Consider the following 20,455-nt stretch of genomic DNA (forward strand, 5'->3'; position numbering starts at 1 on the left):
CGGAGAATGAAATGAGAGCGAGGAAGAACTGGCCACTTTTCTCGGTCGCCGATTTGGCACGGCATCCCCTCAGGCCCTCTATTGCGCAGGCGCAGTTCTACTACGCTCAGCAACAAGAACACGTAAGCAAAGGCAGGAGCCGGTTCTGCTTTCATTGCACCTACTATTTTACAGGGTAAAACCGTTGGCTCTTGATTTCTAAACTACATTTCCCAGCAGGCACCACTTTCATACAGATAATAGATTTGGTTCAGGGATAGGGTAAAGACAACTTTAGGGAGATGACGTATAAACAGGAAATAAGTTGATTATGATGTTTGAGCGCCTCAGTTCAGAGAGCCCCAGTGGCCTAATGGATAAGGCATTGGCCTCCTAAGCCAGGGATTGTGGGTTCGAGTCCCATCTGGGGTGGTCTGTTTTTTTCTTGTACCTTCCTTCTAGTTAAAACGCGAGCATTGAGTCAAATTTATTATTCATTTTGTTTTATGTATTTATTTTTGAGACAGGAGCTCACTATATAGCTCTGGTTGTCCTGGAACAAACTATGTAGAGACCAGACTGGTCTTGAATTCACAGAAATCTGCCTTTCTCTGCCTCCCGAGTGCTGGGATTAAAGGCATGCGCCACCATCACCCAGCCATTTTGTTTTAAAACTAGAGACACTGGTGTTTGCTAGTAAAGCTGAGGGGCTGCGGTTTGCCACATCAGGATACAAGCCCATTTTCTTCCCCGGGGCTGCGGGTGTCACGAAGTTTGGAGGTCGATGCGTTTAGTTTTGACATCCCTGGAAGAAATGGGTTAGACCTTTTTCACATGACCTGAGTCAAATCCACACTGTCTCCTGCCAGCCGCTTTTCTCCTGAATGTCAGCGGCCACCGACTAATGGACGTCCGAAGCGACGCCGTCCGAAGGTCCTCCGGGAGTCGCTACCTTTACGGTTCTCTTCCCAGCGCGCCCCTGGCGTGTCGCTCGCTCGCAGGCGGACGGTAGACGGCGCTGTGGCGCGCACAGGAGCGGCCGTCCCAGCGAGCGCGGCTTCGCGAGGAACCTGGCTCGCCAAGGACAGGAGAATGGCGGCCCTGGGGTCCCCGGCGCGCACTCTTAGAGGCCTTCTGCGGGAGCTGCGCTACCTGAACGCGGCCACCGGGCGACCGTATCGCGACACTGCGGCCTACCGGTACCTGGTGAAGGCCTTCCGAGCACATCGGGTACGGAAGCCGCGTCCGGGTCTCGGGAAGGGCAGACGAGGGTGGGTCTGGGCAGGGTGATGGCGACGTCTTGGGGAAAACGTGTCTGAGCTGACCTGTCCTCCACCTGCGGTTCTCACCACGTAACCCAGGCCCTGGGCTAGCCTGTGCCTCCAGTCCCCCTACTGACCCCAAAGCCACGTGGGGTGCACCTTCTTAGGGACTTCGTATTTGCCATCCCCCAGGGTGGAGCTGTCTCTGACGATTTCATTGGTTTGTCTGGTACATGGGTATGGGATTAAGGGACGGGCATTGTACAAAGTAGGCCCCAGGGGTCCTTACCCTTAAAGGCACAAGGGCACAAACATCCCCTCTCCTCACACTTTCCACATTAAGTTTTTATAGGAAGCAATGTTTTTGTGTGGCGGGAGTGTGTGTGTGTGTGTGTGAGTGTGTGTGTGTGTGTGTGTGTGTGTGTGTGTGTGTGTGAGAGAGAGAGAGAGAGAGAATTTCACTATTAAATTAGCCGACCTGGAATTTGCTATGTAGACCAGACTGACCTTGAACTCAGGTCTCCCCTGTCTCCTGAGCTCAAGGATTAAAGGAAGGCACGGGCCAGACAAAGACAATTTTTAAGATAATGAAGTAGGGAATATTGGCATATGTTTTATTTATGTAATATTTTGTTCACCATTGAGAAAAGCAATGACTTGTATAAAGAGATTGCACTACTAGCTAATTACCTTGCTATATAACAAGATGCATTTTTTAAAAGATTATTATGTATATAGTGTTTCTGTCTGCATGCATAGCTGCAGGCCAGAAGAGGGCATCAGACTTCACTATAGGTGGCTGTTAGCCCCCTTGTGGTTGCTGGGAATTGAACTCAGGATTTCTGGAAGAAAAGCTGGTACTCTTAACCTCTGAGCCACCTATAGTCCCACGTTAAAGGTTTCCCCGCTGTAACAAACATAAATACACAGAATGCGATCCTTAGGTACCACTGTGAAATCCACACTCCATTTCCTCTTAGTAGGAAAGGAAGGTGGTTCATTTCCCAAGTCAGTTCTCTGCCTTTGGACAGCTAAGGCTCAGGATAGTTACCTGTATAAGAATAAGCATAACTAGAATTTAGGAGAAGAAAATCTAATGTCCTTGAGCTTCATCTTACCGCTGAATTTGAACAATGGAAAACCTTAGAACTAAAAGCTGCTTAGCTTTTAGAAAGTCATAATGTTAGGGACTGTGTGTATTAAGAACTTGGACCAAAAATTAAGAGTAAGATTGCACCTGCCAGTGGTGACATACGCCTTTCATCCCCGCACGCAGACTCCTGAGTTTGAGGCCAGTCTGGTCTAGAGTTGAATTCCAGGACAGCCATAGTTTCACAGTGAATCCTTGTCTCAAAACACAACAAAACCGAACAGTAACAGCAAAACTCCTCAGAAAAACACCAACAATTCATGCTCACAACTCCACGGCTGGCCAGGCTGTGGTGGCACACATCTTTAATCCCAGCACTCGGGAGACAGAGGCAGGCGGATCTACAGAGCAACTTCCAGGACAGCTAGTACTGTTACACAGAGAAACCCTGTCTGGAAAAAGCAAAAACAAACAAACTAACAAAAAAACAAAACTCTAGGGCTGACCCACATCTTTAACCCAAGCACTTCTGAAACATAGGCAGGCAGATACCTGAGTTCAGGCCAACCTGATCTATGAAAAACGTTACAAGCCAACCAGAGCTTCCCTGTCTCAAGAAAATAGCAAACAAAACAAAACACCAACAACAAAAACAAGCCTCAGAAATGTCAAGTCTGATGGTAAGAGGCGGCAGGAAAGTACTTGTCTGAGGCCACTAGAAATTCAACTCTAGGTGGTGGCACATGCCTTTGATCCCAGGATTTGGGAGGCAGAGGCAAGCAGATCTCTGTGAGTTTGAGGCCAGCCTGCCTACAGGAATAGTTCCAGGACAGCCAAGATTACACAGAGAAACTCTCTCTCAAAAAACAGAAACCGAAACAAAACAAAAAAGAAATTCCATGCTATTTCTAAGCGAATGCATATAGACTATGGGGAATGATTTCTATTTCCTCCTGGCTCAGGGCTGACAGAAGCTTTCTGTGCTCATCTTTTCTGTTGCCTAGGGAGAAGGATGAAATTATTCTTTTTACATCACACCTGCAGCTTCCCCTCCCTCCACTCCTCCCAGTCCTCCTAACCTCCCATCTCTTCCAGATCCACTCACAGCCCTGTCTCCCCACAGAAAAGAGCGGGACTACTAGGGTCACCAGCTGAACATGGCACAAGATACAATAAGATCAGGCACAGGCACAAACCCTCATGTCAAGGCTGGGCAAGGCGACCCAGTAGGAGGAAAAGCTACCTTCATCTTTTAATGTATTTATATATCTACTTTTGGGGTGGTGTGCATGCCAAACATGTGGGGGCTGGAGAACAATTTGTAGGGAGTCAGTTCTCTTTCTCTACTGTGTGGGTTCTGGGGGACTGAACTCAGGGCATCAGGTTTAGCAGCAAGTATTCTTACCTACTGACTGTGAATTTCTTTTTTCTTTCTTTTTTTGTGTGTTTTTGTTTGTCTTTTTTTTTTTTTTCTGAGATAGGGTTTCTCTTTGCGTAGTCTAGGCTGCCCTGGAACTCACTCTGTACACCACGCTGGCCTGGAACTCACAGAAACCCACCTGCCTCTGCCTCCTGAGTGCTGGGATTAAAGGTGTGCGCCAGCCACCACACCTGGTTTCTTACAGTGATTTTTCAAGTCAGCTAGTATACATAGTGAGACCATTTTCTCAAAAAGCAGTCATACACACACACACACCAAGTTTGACAATGTGATTATGGTGTCACATACCTGCAAATCTCAGCATTTGTAAAACCCTTTTTTGAAGAAGATGGAATTACAGGCCAGTCCATGCTACATAGTAAGACCTTGTCTCTAAAAACATTCCGATTCTAGCAGGTGAGTGCTGCTGGTAATACATTAGATACTACATGCTTGAGTTGTCTAATTTTTTTTTTTAAGTTTTATTTTGTTTGTTTGTTTTTTTGTTTGTTTTGAGGCAGGGTTTCTCTGTCTAACAGCTCTGGTTGCCCTAGAACTCTCTTTGTAGACCAGGCTGGCCTCAAACTCATGGAGCTCCACCAGCCTCTGCCTCCCAAGTGCTGGGATTAACGGTTTATGCCACTAATGCCAGGCTTGAGTTTTCATATTTTAACTGTGGATATTCACAGGGGTAAAACACATCCCCATTCATGCACAATTTCTTGATGTTCCCACTCCTTTTTCACAACCTTGGAAACCCAAACAGTTAAGGGTAGAGTACTAAAACTCAAGTATTATGAAGAACAAGCATGCTATTGAGTTACTCTAGGCATTGATATGGACGTTTTAGCTTGTTCACGTCATTAGAATCCAGATTTTCCAGATGGCTAAATTGTACAAACAAGTTTAATATAAAAACATACTTTATATATATATATATATATATATATATATATATTCACAAACGCATACACATAGATACATATATATGATCTTCATGTTGCTACTGTTGAGTACAAAGCCATTATTTTTGAGATTTTGTAGTAAAAGAGATTTTGTAGTTTCTGATTTTGTAGTAAAAGGTGTTAGGTTTCAGGAAGTCCCTATATCCAGAAATGGGCTACAGAGAGGTTTTTGTACATTATATAAAAGCCAGTATTCCTCAGGAACTTGTGAAACGGGGTTTTCTACCCCACAAAGGAGTCATTTCCCTTGCTCTTGGAAGGTGGGACTTGTTCTCCATTTGATTGCATCTGTGATTGCACATCAAGGTCCCTGCTAGCCTTTGCGCATTCACAGTCCCTACTCATAAGTACTTGTACATTTCCAAGCCCCTGCACTAGCTAGCATCCTGGCCCTGCTAACTGCCCCCTCCCCCAGGCATGTTCCAGCTCTCTGTTCCCTTCCCCGAGCTATTCATTCTCCTTCCAACCCACTATCTCTTGCTCTCTCATGGCCCTGGCCACCATGTTCAGCCCACTGCATCTTCTTCTCTGCTATGGACTCTTCTAGATGAATATTTTCTCTTTTTCACAATAAAAATGATACAGTAAGTCCAGTGATGGCGGTGAATGGCTGCATAGGTAGGCTTGATAGTTCCAGGCCAGCCTGGTCTACTCAGACAGAGATCTAACTGCCTCTGCCTCCTTGAATGTTGGGATTAAAGGTGTGGGCCACCACCACCAGGCTGCTGTTAATTTTCTTGGTGTTGGGAGCTTGAATTACAAATAAAAACATGTAGTAGGGGGCAGACCCGAGGCATGTATGTTCTTTATGTGGCAGAACAAGAGTGCTCCTATGAAGGCACTAACTATACATACAAGCATGTTTGTATTTTCTGTTTACATTGTAGAAAAGCTCATGTATTAACTCTTCCCCTGTGGGTTTGTGGAAACTTTAGAGTGTTAACAGACGTCTGACTTTGTTAATTACTTTTTAGGTCACCAGCGAGAAGTTATGCCGAGCCCAACATGAGCTTCACTTCCAAGCGGCCACCTATCTCTGCCTCTTGCGTAGCATCCGGCAGCATGTAGCTCTTCATCAGGAATTTCATGGCAAGGGTGAGCGTTCAGTGGAGGAGTCTGCTGGTTTGGTGGGCCTCCAGTTGCCCCGTCAGCCTGGAGGGAAGGGCTGGGAGCCATGATGGAGAGAGCCCTCAGATGTCCCTTCATTCAAGAATTTAACCATTTCTACCAATATGTATTTATCATTAAATATTTTTTAAACTGTTTTTTTGTTGTTTAGTCCTGTATTTTTTTGTTTCCTGAGTGGCTAGGGAAATAAAACTGGAGGGGTCTGCAAATGAATTTGCTGAACTTTTTTACATTGGATTAATTGATTTTGTGGGTGTCGGTGCTCTGCACATGAAGGTTCATGTGGAGGCCAGAGGTTGACAAGAGGATGCCATCCTCAAGTGCTTCTCCACCTTACTTCTTTTTTTTTTTTTAAATATTTACTTATTTACTTATTTATTATATATACAATATTCTGTTTTGCTTGTATGCCTGCAGGCCAGAAGAGGGCACCAGACCTCATTACAGATAGTTGTGAGCCACCATGTGGTTGCTGGGAATTGAACTCAGAACCTTTGGAAGAGCAGTCAGTGCTCTTAACCTCTGAGGCATCTCTCCAGCCCTCCACCTTACTTCTTGAGACAGTATCTCTCACTGAATAGAGCTCACTATTTTCGGTCCAGAGACTGACTAGCACGTCCTCAGGACCATCTCTGCTTCCCAGCTTGGGGATTAGAAGCTTCCACTAACATGACTGTTAATGAGGGTGCCAGGGACATGTGCAAACTAACCAGGGAGCCTATCCCATCGGCCCTGATGGACTTGGTCTAATTTTATAACCCAGGGTTCTTTTTTCTCTTCTTTCTTCTTCTTCCTCCTCCTTTTCTTCTTCTTTTTTTAAAGTAATAAATGGAGATGGGCTCAGTGGTCAGGAGTGAGATGAGTTTGGTGTCTAGCCCCCATGTCAGGTACTAACAACTGTATAACTCTAGTTTCAAGGGATCTAGCACCTCTGCTCTCTACAGGACCTGCACTCATGTGCACATACTCATACACATAGACATATTTTTGAAGACATATTTTATGAATGAATGCTATCTGCATGTACACGTTTACGCCAGAAGAGTTCATCAGATCCCATTATAGATGGTTGTGAGCTACCAAGTGGTTGCTGAGACTTGAACTCAGGACATCTGGAAGATCAATCTGTGCTCTTAACCACCAAGTCATCTGTCCTGCCTCCACATATACATAATCTAAAAATAATTTTTTGTTTTACTTTTGCTTATTTTTGAGATTGGGTCTCATGATGTAGTTCTGATTGGCCTGGAACTTGCTATGTAAGCCAAGTGAACCTTGAACTCAGGGACCTGCCTGCCTCTGCCTCCAGAGTGCTGGAATTAAAGTACCACCATGCTGAGCTCTGAACATAAATATTTTATTTATTTCTTTAAAATATTTATTTATTTACTTACTTATTTACTTATTTGTTTATACAATATTCTGTCTGTGTGTATGCCTGCAGGCCAGAAGAGGGCACTAGACCTCATTACAGATGGTTGTGAGCCACCATGTGGTTGCCGGATATTGAACTCAGGACCCTTGGAAGAGCAGGCAATGATCTTAACCACTGAGCCATCTCTCCAGCCCCGAATATAAATATTTTAAAATATAAAAAAAAATAAGTAATGCAAGCCTAATGTCTTAAGGAATTATTTGGGTGTTTTTGTTTGTTTTGTTTTTTTGAAACAGGGTTTCTCTGTGTAGATTTGGAGCCTGTCCTGGAACTTGCAGGCTAGCCTTGAGCTCTTAGGAATTCACCTGCCTCTGCTTCTCGAGAACTGGGACTAAAGGCAAGTGCTACCACTGCCCGGCAGTTTCCTAAGGAATTCTTTTTGTTGTTGTTGTTGTTGTTTTAAAAACAGCTTTGGGGCCTGTCCTGGAACTCACTCCATAGACCAGGCTGGCCTTGAACTCAGAGGTCTCTCTGCCTCCCCAGTGCTGGGATTAAAGGCGTATGCCAAAACCGCCCAGCTAAAAAATTCTATAATTTTTTTGTTTTGTTTTTCGAGACAGGGTTTCCTTGTGTAGCCCTGGCTGTCCTGGAACTAGCTCTTGTAAACCAGGCTGGCCTCAAACTCAAAGAGATCTCCCTGCCTCTGCCTCCCTCCCGAGTGCTGGGATTAAAGGCGTGCACCACCACCACACAGGTGTGCATCTTTCAAAACTTTTATTTTCTTACTGTATGATTTGTATGAGTGCAGGTGTTTGTGTACCACCATGCAGGTAGAAAGGTAAGAGGACAATTTTAGGGAGTCAGTTTTCTCCTTCCACAGTGGGATCCAGGGACTTGAACTCATGTTCTTATTCTTATGCTTCAAGTGATTTTACCTACTTGCTGGTCTACTGTGTCTTTTATAAAAGTACACAACTGTAACCAGGTGGCGACGGCAGTGTATTCCTTTAATCCCAGCACTTGGGAGGCAGAGAGGAGTGGATCTCTGTGAGTTTGAGACCAGCCTGGACTACAGAGCAAGTTCCAGGACAGACGCCAAAGCTACAGAGAAACCCTGTCTTGGGGGAAAAAAAGGACCCAACTGTGATGTGTTAGGGTCCTGACAAGAAACAGATGGAATAAGCCTGAGAAGAGTTAAAAGGGATGTGTGAAGATTTGGGAAGAATTAAGTGATGTCAAGCAGTAAGCTAACGACAGTGGGAGGTATTACTTCCTTAGGCCTGAGAAGCAATGGCTTCTGTGGATGATAGCCACAGCTGAACCCCAGCCCATAGATGTCCAGGAAGAGGGCAACATCTACCGCCTACTACTGTCAACTTGCTCTTCCTTTTAAACTGCACTTGAACCAATGTTCCTAATGCGTTTGGCTAACCAATACAAAACTTGGCCTGTTTGGTATAGGTCTCCTTGCTCTCCAAATGTATTCTGTGACTTCTGCATCTTCTAGTTCCTCCTTATTCCTCTATCTTCACCTTGTCTGCCTCAATTCAAGCACTAATAATCCTTTTTTTCTGATAAAAATTATTTACTGACAATTCTTTACTACAATACTGAAGATAAAGCCGGGCGGTGGTGGCGCACGCCTTTAATCCCAGCACTCGGGAGGCAGAGGCAGGTGGATCTCTGTGAGTTCGAGACCAGCCTGGTCTACAAGAGCTAGTTCCGGGACAGGCTCCAAAACCACAGGGAAACCCTGTCTCGAAAAACCAAAAAAAAAAAAAAAAAAAAAAATACAATACTGAAGATATACAATACAGATTTTTCAGAAGCTGCTAGGTAGTGGTGGCACACACCTTTAATTCCAGTTGTAGGGAGGCGGAGGCAGGTGGATCTCTGTGTGTTCAAGGCCAACTTGGTCTACAAGAGCTAGCTAGGCCCAGGACAGACTCTAAAACTACAAAGAAACCCTGTTTCGAAAAACAAAACAAAACAAAAAAGAATTTTGAGAAGCCAATACCAGAAGAATAAAGAGAAACTGAGCCAGTAACGGGGAACATATAAATTTAATGTTACTGAGTACAAGTTCCTATGCTGTTTTTAGAAGTCACATGAAGGTTAAATGCCTTAAGTATCTTAAAATTCAATTTTCCTAGTACATAGAAAGGAATTTTAACTTTTAGTATTTCTTTCTAGTATCAATCCCAATGAAACCAATTTACTAAACTAGTTTAGCATTTCAGGAAAATGTATAATTAAAAATTTTTTGACTGAATAGTTCATAGAAGAAATTATATTTATGCAACTGCATGATATTTCTGATATAAATAATAATTTGCATTCACAAATAAATATTTTACTCTAGTCAAAATAATCCCAGCACTTGGGAGACAGAGGCAGGCAGATCTCTGTGAGTTCGAAGCCAACCTGGTCTACAAGAGCTAGTTCCAGGACAGACTCCAAAGCTACAGAGAAACCCTGTCTCGAAAAACCAAAAAAAGAAAAAAAAAAGAAAAAGAAAAAAAGTGTAGAAATAATAGACTACTGAACCAGATGGTGATGGCACACCTTTAATCCCAGCACTTGGGAGGCAGAGATAGGTAGATCTCTACAAATTGGAGGCCAGCCTGGTCTACAGAGTGAGTTTCAGGACAGCTAGAACTACACAGAGAAAACCTGTGTCAAAAAAACCAAAAGGAAGCCGGGCCGTGGTGGCGCACGCCTTTAATCCCAGCACTCAGGAGGCAGAGGCAGGCGGATCTCTGTGAGTTCGAGACCAGCCTGGTCTACAAGAGCTAGTTCCAGGAGCAGGCTCCAAAAAAACGACAGAGAAACCCTGTCTCGAAAACCAAAAAAAAAAAAAAAAACCCAAAAAACCCAAAAGGAAAGAAAGAAATATATATTACTAAAATTATAATTTTTACCTGATTTAAAAAATATGACAGTTTCACAAATTTGCATGTCCTCTTTGTGCAGGGCCATGCTAATCCTCTCTGTATTGTTCAATTGCAGTGTAAGTGCTACAGAAGCAAGGAAGTGCTGGGATTAAAGGTGTGGCCACCACCACCAGGCTGCTCTTAGTTTTCTTGGTGTTGGGAGTTTGAATTATAAATAAAAACATGTATAATGGGGCTGGAGAGATGGCTCAGCGGTTAAGAGCACCGCCTGCTCTTCCAAAGGTCCTGAGTTCAATTCCTGGCAACCACATGGTGGCTCACAACCATCTGTAAAGAGGTCTGGCGCCCTCTTCTGGCCTGCAGGCATACACACAGACAGAATATTGTATACATAATAAATAAATAAAATAAATATTAAAAAAAACATGTATAATGAATCAGATGTTCGCCTTCTACAATTTTGTGGAGGGGAAAGAAACCAATGCACTTTTGAACTATAAACAAGTTAATTTAGGCTAATTTGTTATGTACAGAATTTTTTCTTTCTTTCTTGTGGTACTGGGGATTGAACCCAGGACCGTACGAGTACTAAACCAGTACTCTACTCTTTTGTTTTTATTTTGAAAGGGGGAACACACACGCAGACACACACACACACTCTTTCTGTTTTTTTTTTTTTGTTGTTGTTGTTGTTTTGTTTTTTTATGGCAGGGTTTTTCTTTGTAGCCCTGTCTTGGAACTCACTCTGTAGGCCAGGCTGGCCTAAGAGAGCTGCCCGTCTCTGCCTCCGAAGTGCTGGGACTAAAGCGTGTGCCACCACTGCCCAGCTGTCTTTCTTATTTTTTCTTCCTTTTTTGATTTTTTCTTTTCTTTTCTTGTTGGGACCAATTGAATCCTGGCCTTCAGCTGCTCTTCCCTATCTAGAGCCTTCTAATTGAAGTTACTAAAAGCTGTGCCTTACCTAGAAGATCAGAGGCTGGGATTTTCACCTGTTGGCCATTGACGGCTGTGTATTTAAGCCTCAATGGTGCTATTCCATACTACAAAAAGGAAGAGAAAAAAGAAAGAAAACTAGGGGCTGGAGAGATGGCTCAGCGGTTAAGAGCACTGACTGCTCTTCCAGAGGACCCGGATTCGATTCCCAGCACCCACATGGCAGCTCACAACTGTCTGAAAATGCAGTTCCATGAGATCTGACACCTTCACACAAACAAACATAATAAAGTTAAATAAATAAATAAATAAATAAAAGTTTAAAAAAAAAAAGAAAACTAAAACAACACAGGATTTAATAGTGCCTGGGCTCTCAGAGAAATATTCCATAAAAGAAAGATAGGAACTACACTCACTTGCATAGGATTCCTTTAAAGTAATATTCATAGCCCAAAAAATGTAACAAAGCCATAAAGCATTCACAAAGGAAAAGGTTTGATTAATAGAAGCCTGTTCAGCCGGGCGGTGGTGGCGCATGCCTTTAATCCCAGCACTCGGGAGGCAGAGGCAGGCGGATCTCTGTGAGTTCGAGACCAGCCTGGTCTACAAGAGCTAGTTCCAGGTCAGGCTCCAAAACCACAGAGAAACCCTGTCTCGAAAAACCAAAAAAAAAAAAAAAAAAAATATATATATATATATATATATATATATATATATATACATACACATACATGCCTGTTCTATCGCCATATTGCTTAAAGCAGTTCCAGCTGTATAGTTTGAGGAATAGAAAGATGAATACAAAGAACTAGTTTGGCTCACTGATCAATACAAGGGGGTTCCTTACCAGGCTTCACACAGTGCTTTCCGCTTGACTGGGACTCACCAGGAGGCTCATCAAGAGAACGACAGGTGTCATTCTCAGGCCCATCACAGGATCCTTTCTCATCATTTTCCACAGCCCGAACATATCGCTCTGGTACCCAAATGGGCTTATCCGTTCCTGGAGGGAAAACACAAACAGCTCCTCTCACCCTAGCCAACAGGGGTGCGGGCTCCTTCCATTGTCCTGTAATAAGTTCTTTCCATCGTACCCATCCTAAGGACTGATAACTTTTATTCCAATGTCTTTCCATGGCTGAGTGACCCTCACAATCCACAGTTAAAAATTTAGAATAAATAAAATAGAAGCCAATTGTGCATTGGGAGAATATACTCCCCCCTATTTATTTTTGTGAAATACTGTTTTATAACCATATGCATTCTTTCTACTATTGCTTGTCCAGTAGGGTTATATGGAATACCTGTAATATGTTTAATATCATTATTTACACAAAAAGTTTGAAATTTTCCACTAGTATATGCAGGCCCATTATCTGTTTTAATAACATTAGGTAAGCCCATATAAGCAAAAGCCAGCAGGCAATGAGTTATCACATCCTTAATTTTCTCTCCACTATGCAACGAAGCAAAAACTACTTTAGAGCAAGTATCAACTGAAACATGCATATATTTAAGCTTTCCAGCTGAGGGTAGGTGGGTAACATCCATCTGCCAAATGTCATTCAGTTTAAGACCACGAGGATTAACTCCAGCAATGGGTGTATTATGAAAAGGAGCACAGGCCGAACATTGAGTGGTTATTTGTAAGGCAGTGGCTCTGGAGAAACCAGTATGGTGCTGCAAAGAACGAGCATTTAAGTGATATATATATATATATTTTTTTTTATGGAGTTTAGAAGCCTTTTCTTCAGGGCTGGCAAAAATATTCAGGTATATGCCTCTGCGAGTTGATTTCCCTTGGCCAGGGGTCCAGGTAATTGACTAATATGAGTCAATATGACTCACAAAAATAGGATCCCGTCTGGACCATAATAAATATTGTTGTTGTATACAGGACATTTTCTTTCTTTCTTTTTTCCAGTTTTTCGAGACAGGGTTTCTCTGTAGCTTTGGAGTCCGTCCTGGGACTCTTGTAGACCAGGTTGGTCTTGAACTCACAGAGATCTGCCTGCCTCTGCCTCCTGAGTGCTGGGATTAAAGGCATGCACCACCAGCACCTGGTTTTAATTGTATTTATGTTTGTGTGTTTGAATGTGGGGACCTGGAGTCAATGCTAACTTTCCTGAGTTGGTTCACTCTTTCCCCTGTTGGTCTGGGGATTGAACTCAGGCTGTTAGTCTTGCACAACAAGCACTTTTACCCACCTTCAACACATGTTCCTATCAGTTCAGGCGGGCCTTCGATTCAGAACGATGCCAGAGCACTTTGGATTTTTTTTTTGTTGTTGTTGTTCATCTTGCCTCAGTCTCCCAAGTAGCTGAGATTAGAGGAGGATACCACCACACAGATGGTAATTTCTTTTTCTTTTCTTAAAGATATTTATTTATGGGGCTGGAGAGATGGCTCAGAGGTTAAGAGCACTGCCTGCTCTTCCAAAGGTCCTGAGTTCAATTCCCAGCAACCACATGGTGGCTCACAACCATCTGTAATGAGGTCTAGTGCCCTCTTCTGGCCTGCAGGCATATACACAGACAGAATATTTTTAAAAAAATATTTATTTATTTATTTATTATGTATACAATGTTCTGTCTGTGTGTATGCCTGCAGGCCAGAAGAGGGCACCAGACCCCATACAGATGGTTGTGAGCCACCATGTGGTTGCTGGGAATTGGAAGAGCAGGCAATGCTCTTAACCGCTGAGCCACCTCTCCAGTTCCCTTTTTTGGTTTTTCGAGACAGGGTTTCTCTGTGGCTTTGGAGCCTGTCCTGGAACTAGCTCTGTAGACCAGGCTGGTCTCGAACTCAGAGAGATCCGCTCTTTCTTTCTTTCTAAGGCAAGTTCACTGTAACCTGGATTAGTGGACTCACTATGAGGCCAAGGCTGGCTTTGAATTTCTGATCGTCATGCTTCCTTTTTTTCAAGTGCTACAGACATTTGTCACCAGGATTGGCTTTTTTTTTTTTTCCTTACGGGTCGGGGGAGAGGGGGCTTCGTGGATTCTCAATACAATTGTCATTGAACTCCTAGAAGACGGAAGAAACATGTATACTTCAAAACCCCCAAAATTTAAGTAGCTAACATTAAGGAGTGAGGATAACCTGAAACCTGACTTCTTGGGAGTTGCAGAATAAAAAATTATCTAATACTGCAACAGAATAAACATCTTTTCAGATGAACAAAAATGGAATTTACTAGCAGTCAAAAACAAAAGCAAACTCTGAAGCAGGGGAGGTAAATGTCCATAAAGAATAAGTCTTGCAGGTCATAGAGTATAGCGTCTTCTACCCTTACAACTCTTGGTTACAGGGCGAAAGCTAGTGTAGATAGCAGTGTGAGCCTGGAAGTGTTCCAGTGAAAGCTGATTAGAAACACAGTACCGCTGAGCTGGAATCTCAGCACTTGACAGATGGAGGCAACATGACCATTTCAAGGCTATCCTCCAGTACACAGCAAGTTTAAGGTCAGCCTGGACCCTGTTTTACAAAATTCAAAAGCAGTTAGTCATAGTATTGAATAGCTCTAATCCCAGGACCTAGGACGAAAAGGCAGGTGGATCTCTATGAGTTTGAGGGAAGCCTGGTCTAATGGGTTCCAGGCCAGCCAGGGCTACAAAGTGAGACCCTACTTTAAACTAACCAGTCAACCAACAAAACCAAAAGAGCGACTCTCCCAACCCCAAACCAAACAAGGCAGTGGTGTGTATTCAGTTTCTGGGCAGCGGTTTGCAGAACCTAAAGAAATCTTCAAACAAAAGCAAATGATCCCAAATGGAAAGGCCGGGGTGTCGGAGGGGATGAAAAGGAAAGTGACGATATGACCACTGAATATATAAAACCCAACAATAGAAGGTGGATGCAGATTAATGATAGAAGGCATGTTCAGCATGCTCAAGACTCTGGATTTGGGGCAGTAAGATGGCTCAACAGGTAAAGACACTTGCCACCAAGCCTGCCAAGCTTTGATTCCTGGGATTCACATGGTAGTAGAGAATCAGCTCTGAAACTGTCCTGATCCCTACACTGTAGCACACAAAATAAATTTTTTGTTTGTTCGTTTGTTTGAGACAGGGTTTCTCTGTCGCTTTGGAGCCTGTCCTGGAACTAGCTCTTGTAGACCAGGCTGACCCTTAGATCCACCTGCTTCTGCCTCCCGAGTGCTGGGATGAAAGGCATGTGTCACCACTGCCGGCAATTTTTTTTTTAATTGGATTTAACCCTACAAACCAAAACACTTGGTAATAAGGCATAGGCAGGCAGATCTCTTTGAGTTTGGTTTAAGTTAGTTCCAGGCCAGTCACAGTTACATGGTGAGGTCATCTCAAAAAAACTCACTAAAATCCCCTCAAACAATTAATTACTCAGTCTTTTAGTGCTTTTTCTAAGAATTCATTTCTCAGGATAATACTGTTCATAATAGTGCATTTTTTCTAGAATATATTTAATTTGTACAGTTTTCTACCATTTTACATCAATTTCCTTCTTAAAAACATTTTTATGCATGAGTGTTTTACCTCAGTGTATGTATGTCCATATATGTATTCATGGCGCCTTTAGAGGCCAGAAGACAATATCAGATCTTCTGGCATTAGAGTTAGAGGGTTATGAGCCGCCATGTGGCTGATGGGAACTGAGAACTTGGGTCCTCTGCAGCCAATGCTTTTAATCTCTAAGGCTCTCTTCAGCCCTTTTTGTACAACAATTTTCAAAATCTGCAAGTATTTTGGAATTGTTTAGAATTTAGCGTTTTTTTTTTTTTTGTTTTGTTTTGTTTTGTTTTTTGTTTGTTTTTCGAGACAGGGTTTCTCTGTGGTTTTGGAGCCTGTCCTGGAACTAGCTCTTGTAGACCAGGCTGGTCTCGAACTCACAGAGATCCGCCTGCCTCTGCCTCCCGAGTGCTGGGATTAAAGGCGTGTGCCACCACCGCCCGGCTGAATTTAGCGTTTTTGAACCGGACATAGTGGCACACGCCTAACCCTAGGGTAGCTGAGGCCGGATGGCAAGTTTCAGGGCAGCTTGATTGAGCTACACAGTGTAAGGAATAAGTCATTTGGTCCACTGTCAGCATGAGCTGCATTTAGATAAAGCTCGTTATGGAATCAGGGGTACGCAGGAAGCCCTGGGCTCCTGTATTCTCTAATTGGCAGCTGGCTGCCTGTCTGGTCCCTCTTGATTGATCCCAGGGTTGAAAAGTTACAGTACGTTACCCGAGTGGGCTCACAAATCAGAAGAGGAAATCTTGGTCGTCCAGACATTCACTGATTGTTTTGTGTCTTGAACTAAAAGGGTGAGGAATTTGAGGAATGGGCAATATTGGAATTTCGGAAGACTTTTATGTCCCTAAAAAAACACACCCACCTGCTTCTGCCTGCTGGGATTAAAGGCGTGCGCCACCACCACCGCCGGCAATAATTGCTTTTTTTTTTTTTGCAAATTACTGGATAGCATTACTATAGTTTCTATTGGTCCAGTATGTACTTAATTTGCTGAATGTGTGTGCAATTGTAATGAAACTAAAAAAGAAAGAAAGAAAGAAGCAAAAAAAAAAAAAAACCATTTCCCTCCTAAGTATCTAGAAAGTAGTGACTTTTCACCTTAATTTTTTTGGCCAGTTTGTAAAACCAGCACGCAGTCGTGGCCTAGGTATTTCCCGTTGGCTCACTTGGGCCTCACGAGAATGAGTTGTTCTGTCACCCCACCAGGGGTAAGATTAAGAAATCAGCTACCGCAGTTAGCAAGAGTGCAGGGCGCCAGCCTGCCAGGGAGCTACGAGGCTGTCCGGAGGGCCCTGCAGCCGACGCGCCGCTGTGCAATACGGCCTGCCCCAGTTCTCACTTGCAGACTCGAATTTAGACTAGCAGCTTTCAGTTGTCCTGAACGTAGCAATAGGGTCGGGAGGCCTGCTCTCCAGTGTGCTGATTTCGCGTGTTATTTCCTGAACCTGACGTGTCCCAGCTAGGACACAGATAAGGGGCAGTGGCTAAAAGCCGGAGGAAAAGGTTAGGCGTCCTCGGCTCGGCCCGGGCCCTCCTACGGGTTCGCGACACTGGCAGCGTCCGTCCAGAGAGCACCAACCCTGAGAACTTCAGCCCAACTACTTACTCCGACTCGCTCTAAGCTTGGCACTTGCTAATTTGGGGCTGGGCCGCCAGCGCAGCCAGCAGAGAAGGCCTACATGCCACCAGGCAGTCTGCAGCGCAGGACCTAGTCCCGGGGGCCCAGCCGGCTCTAGGGTGGGCGAAAGAGCAACGCTCTCGCGAGACCTGGGCCCAGAGGGGCGGGGCCAGCGCGCGTGCACGCGCCCAGCGGCCGTTAGGGCGGACCTCTTCGCGGGAGGGGCAGGGCGGGGCAAAGCCAGCTGCGTGGCGATTGGCCGAAACCTCACGGGAAACGACTCGGCGCGAGCGACGTGCGCGCTCCCGTCGCGGTGGCGGCGGTGGCGAGCGGCGTCAGAGCTCGCTAGGGGGGGTTGACGGCTTCTGGCGGGTGTCGGTGTCGGGAGGCGGCGAGAGTCGGCGTAAGCCCGTGTCGCGCCTGTCTCAGGAACCTGACGGAGAGCGAGGACGCGAGGGCTTGCTCTCGAGGGTGCTGCCACTTTCCGCGTCCACGCCGTCGTGAGGAGCGCAACCCGGACACTCCCGCGACTTCTCCGTCTCCCCACACGCAGGCCTCGAGGCCGCGGCGGCCACCGAGACAGCGCCGCACCTCCCCCACCCCTTCCTCTCGTTCCCCCCGCCCGCCAGGGCCCGCTCGGCGCCCCACCCCCGTCCGCTCAGTCGCCCGCCCGCTCGCTCCGCCGCCGCCATGTCGGCGCAGGCCCAGATGCGCGCGATGCTGGACCAGCTAATGGGCACCTCCCGGGACGGTAAGTCGCTGCCAGAGCCCTGGGGGTGGGGGAGGGGACGCGGCCGGTGCGGGGGGGAAGGCCTCCGGGGGAGCACCGGGCGCGTGCGTGCGGTGGAGTAAGGGGGCTCCCAGATTGGTAACACGAGGTCCTGGGCTCCCATCCAGACCAATCAGGGCTCGGCAGGCGGGCTTGGGGGCGGTGTCTGTGCGGATTGGCGGGAATGGCTGCCAATGGGGCGAGGCGGGGCCTGGACGCAGAAAGGAGAGTTTGTGCTTTTTTTTTTTTTTTTGCTGTTGACTTGGCCGGGTGTGGAAGCTCGCTAGGCGGTCTTGCCTAGTGGGGCGGTCAGTTTTGACTGTTCACCGGGGACCGGCGGAGCGCTAAGGCCTCCGCCCCCAGCTCTAGCTTTTTCACCCTGGGCTTTCGGAAAGATCACCCCTCGTCGCCGCCCTCTAGAGTGTGCAGAGAAGCACCTCCTCCCCTGAGTCTCCGAAACCTTTACTAAAACCCCCAGTTCCAGGGACGCCTCGTCGAGCCCTCCAGAATCAACCTTTTTTTCCTTTCTCGCTCTCTCTTTTTTTTTTTTTTTGGTGGAAAATCTGACCCAAACCATGGTTTCTTAAGGTGGGCGTGTTTGACCCCATTTTGTAAGTAGGAAAGTGTTTAGGCCTATTTTTTCCCGAGAGACTTCCATTTTGTTAGACAATTTAATAGAAGCTTTCTTAGTAAATATTGACAGATTTTACGTGTGCCCTTAACACAGCTACTTTGGAAATCTGAGGCTTACCGAAGTAGAATTGAAGGAAACAAAGGGCTTTTAAAAATGCAGTTAGGTTAGAATTTTTATATTGCGTTATCTACGCATTGAATTATTCTTTGTTTTAGATAATTTCTAAAGTGATGAAATGTTGCTTTTGGGTGATAATTAGTATTGTACTTTCAAAAATGTCAAAGTTCAGTACTTACTTAAAAACCAATCCAAAGTCAGATTGTGGTGGTGCACGCCTTTAATCCCAGCACTGAGGGTGCAGAGACGTACGGATCTCTGTGAGTTCAAGGCCAGCCTAGTCTACAGAGCAAGTTCCAGGACAGGATACAAAGCTACAGAGAAATGCTGTCTTGAAACCTCCCCTCAAGAAAAAAAAAAAATTAAAAGCGGGATGCTGGTGTTATACACCTTTAATCCCAGCACTGGGGAGGCAGAGGCAGGCGGATTTCTGTGAGTTTGAGGCCAACCTGGTCTACAAGAGCTAGCTCCAGGACAGGCTCCAAAGCTACAGAGAAATCCTGCCTCAAAAAACCAAACAAACAAAAAACCAGTCGAAATCATGACTTCTAAAAACTCGTTTGGGCAAATTTTTTAGCAATCAAAATATATTTTGATAAGTTGTTTAATTTATCAGAAAACATATTATATATATATTTAGCTTAGTTGTAAATCATGTTGAGATAAAACCTATTTCAAATCTTTTTTAGCAATACTGACACTGCTTTCAGTGAATGGTTAAGTTTTAATAAAACTCACTGGGAACTTTTCTTACTAGAACATTAAGATGAATGAGGTGGATAACAGATTTATTGTATATAGAGGAGGGAATAATTGGAAAGTAAGAATTGTGTTTAGTAAGTAATCCCTTGAAAATTAACGTTAATTACAAACACCACTGGAATAACCTAACTGAAAATATTTGGGTAAGAATGCTTATAATTGCAGCATGTCTTAACATCGTAACCTGTATCTTTTCCATCCAGAGAGAGGGTGTTTAGAAGGGGCTTCATATAGGATCTTAACAATTCATCTTTGTAATAACATTTTAGAAACTTTGAGACTTACTTTTTGCAGTCCTTTTTAATTTGGATGGATGCCATTATTGGTATCTTTTGCATAGATAGGATTCCCTTATATTACTCCAGAGGGTAGTTGGAGCAAGGCAACTATGAACTATCAAGGTAACAATTCTCTGATAACAGCCCCTCTAGCATTGCAAAACTGAATACAATATGTATGTATATGTATAAATTTGTTTCTGTGTAGTACTGGCAGGAAGCTGGATTATTAAAATTCATTGTATTTAAATTTACATTTGTGTCTCTGTCCCTGGATATCTTTTTAATTCTCTAGATCAGTTGAACTTATGGTTGAACTCATGTTTATGAGTAAACAATAGTATTTAGTTGAAATGATTCCATTTTCAGTGCTGTATTGATTCAGAAGAAACATCAATTCTGGCCTGGTGGGAAACTGAGGCAGGAGGATTTCAGTGACTTCAAGGCTAGCCTAGGCTACCTAGTTACAATCTAGTCCGAATTAGGACAGAACCCTGCTTGAACAACAACAAAAAAGGAGCAAACTATATGTATGAAAAAGTGGGAAGAAATGATTGAATATTTAGCCAGGTATGGTAGTACAGTGAGACCATAACGCAATAAAACAAAAAAGACTTTTTAGATACCCCTGTTCTTTCATACATGCAGGATAATATATTACATTTCCTTCTTATCACATTTAATAAATATGTAATTAATGATTTTGTTTTTTTCATACAATAAACTTAAAGTTAT

The 20,455-nt window shown here is 44.3% G+C and overlaps 2 protein-coding genes, 1 non-coding gene and 1 pseudogene across 5 annotated transcripts in view; 3 read left to right on the top strand and 1 right to left on the bottom strand.

Moving 5' to 3' along the window:
- LOC121435599 (protein FMC1 homolog) lies at nucleotides 1-5,981 on the top strand. Its single transcript, XM_041635055.1, has 3 exons — nucleotides 1-122; nucleotides 849-1,209; nucleotides 5,691-5,981. The coding sequence occupies exons 2-3, from the start codon at nucleotides 1,072-1,074 to the stop codon at nucleotides 5,892-5,894; spliced, it is 342 nt and encodes a 113-aa protein (XP_041490989.1). The 5' UTR covers nucleotides 1-122; nucleotides 849-1,071; the 3' UTR covers nucleotides 5,895-5,981.
- Nucleotides 339-411, top strand: Trnar-ccu. The gene has a single exon. It is a non-coding gene; the product is annotated as a tRNA-Arg (tRNA).
- A 4,166-nt stretch (nucleotides 5,982-10,147) lies between the features above and the next one.
- LOC121435727 lies at nucleotides 10,148-10,248 on the bottom strand (annotated as a pseudogene).
- Nucleotides 10,249-17,464: 7,216 nt separating this feature from the next.
- Nucleotides 17,465-20,455, top strand: part of LOC121435597 (putative RNA-binding protein Luc7-like 2) — a 58,448-nt gene continuing 55,457 nt past the window's right edge. For 2 of the 3 annotated variants that reach the window (XM_041635050.1, XM_041635052.1), the window contains exon 1: nucleotides 17,465-17,911. In XM_041635050.1, the coding sequence (XP_041490984.1) occupies nucleotides 17,851-17,911 (61 nt within the window). In that variant the 5' untranslated portion in view covers nucleotides 17,465-17,850. The remainder of the gene's footprint in view (nucleotides 17,912-20,455) is intronic. The other variant, XM_041635053.1, reaches the window with a different exon arrangement.

The sequence above is a fragment of the Microtus oregoni genome, unplaced genomic scaffold (genome assembly GCF_018167655.1).
Source record: "Microtus oregoni isolate MIOR12 unplaced genomic scaffold, Mior012 000046F_ref0000063, whole genome shotgun sequence".
NCBI lineage: Eukaryota > Metazoa > Chordata > Mammalia > Rodentia > Cricetidae > Microtus > Microtus oregoni.

Excerpts from the sequence above, each read along its gene's own strand:
- LOC121435599 (XM_041635055.1), top strand. The coding sequence starts at position 1,072 with ATGGCGGCCCTGGGGTCCCCGGCGCGCACTCTTAGAGGCCTTCTGCGG. Across the intron at positions 1,210-5,690 it reads AGGCCTTCCGAGCACATCGG|GTCACCAGCGAGAAGTTATG; the intron begins GTACGGAAGCCG and ends ATTACTTTTTAG.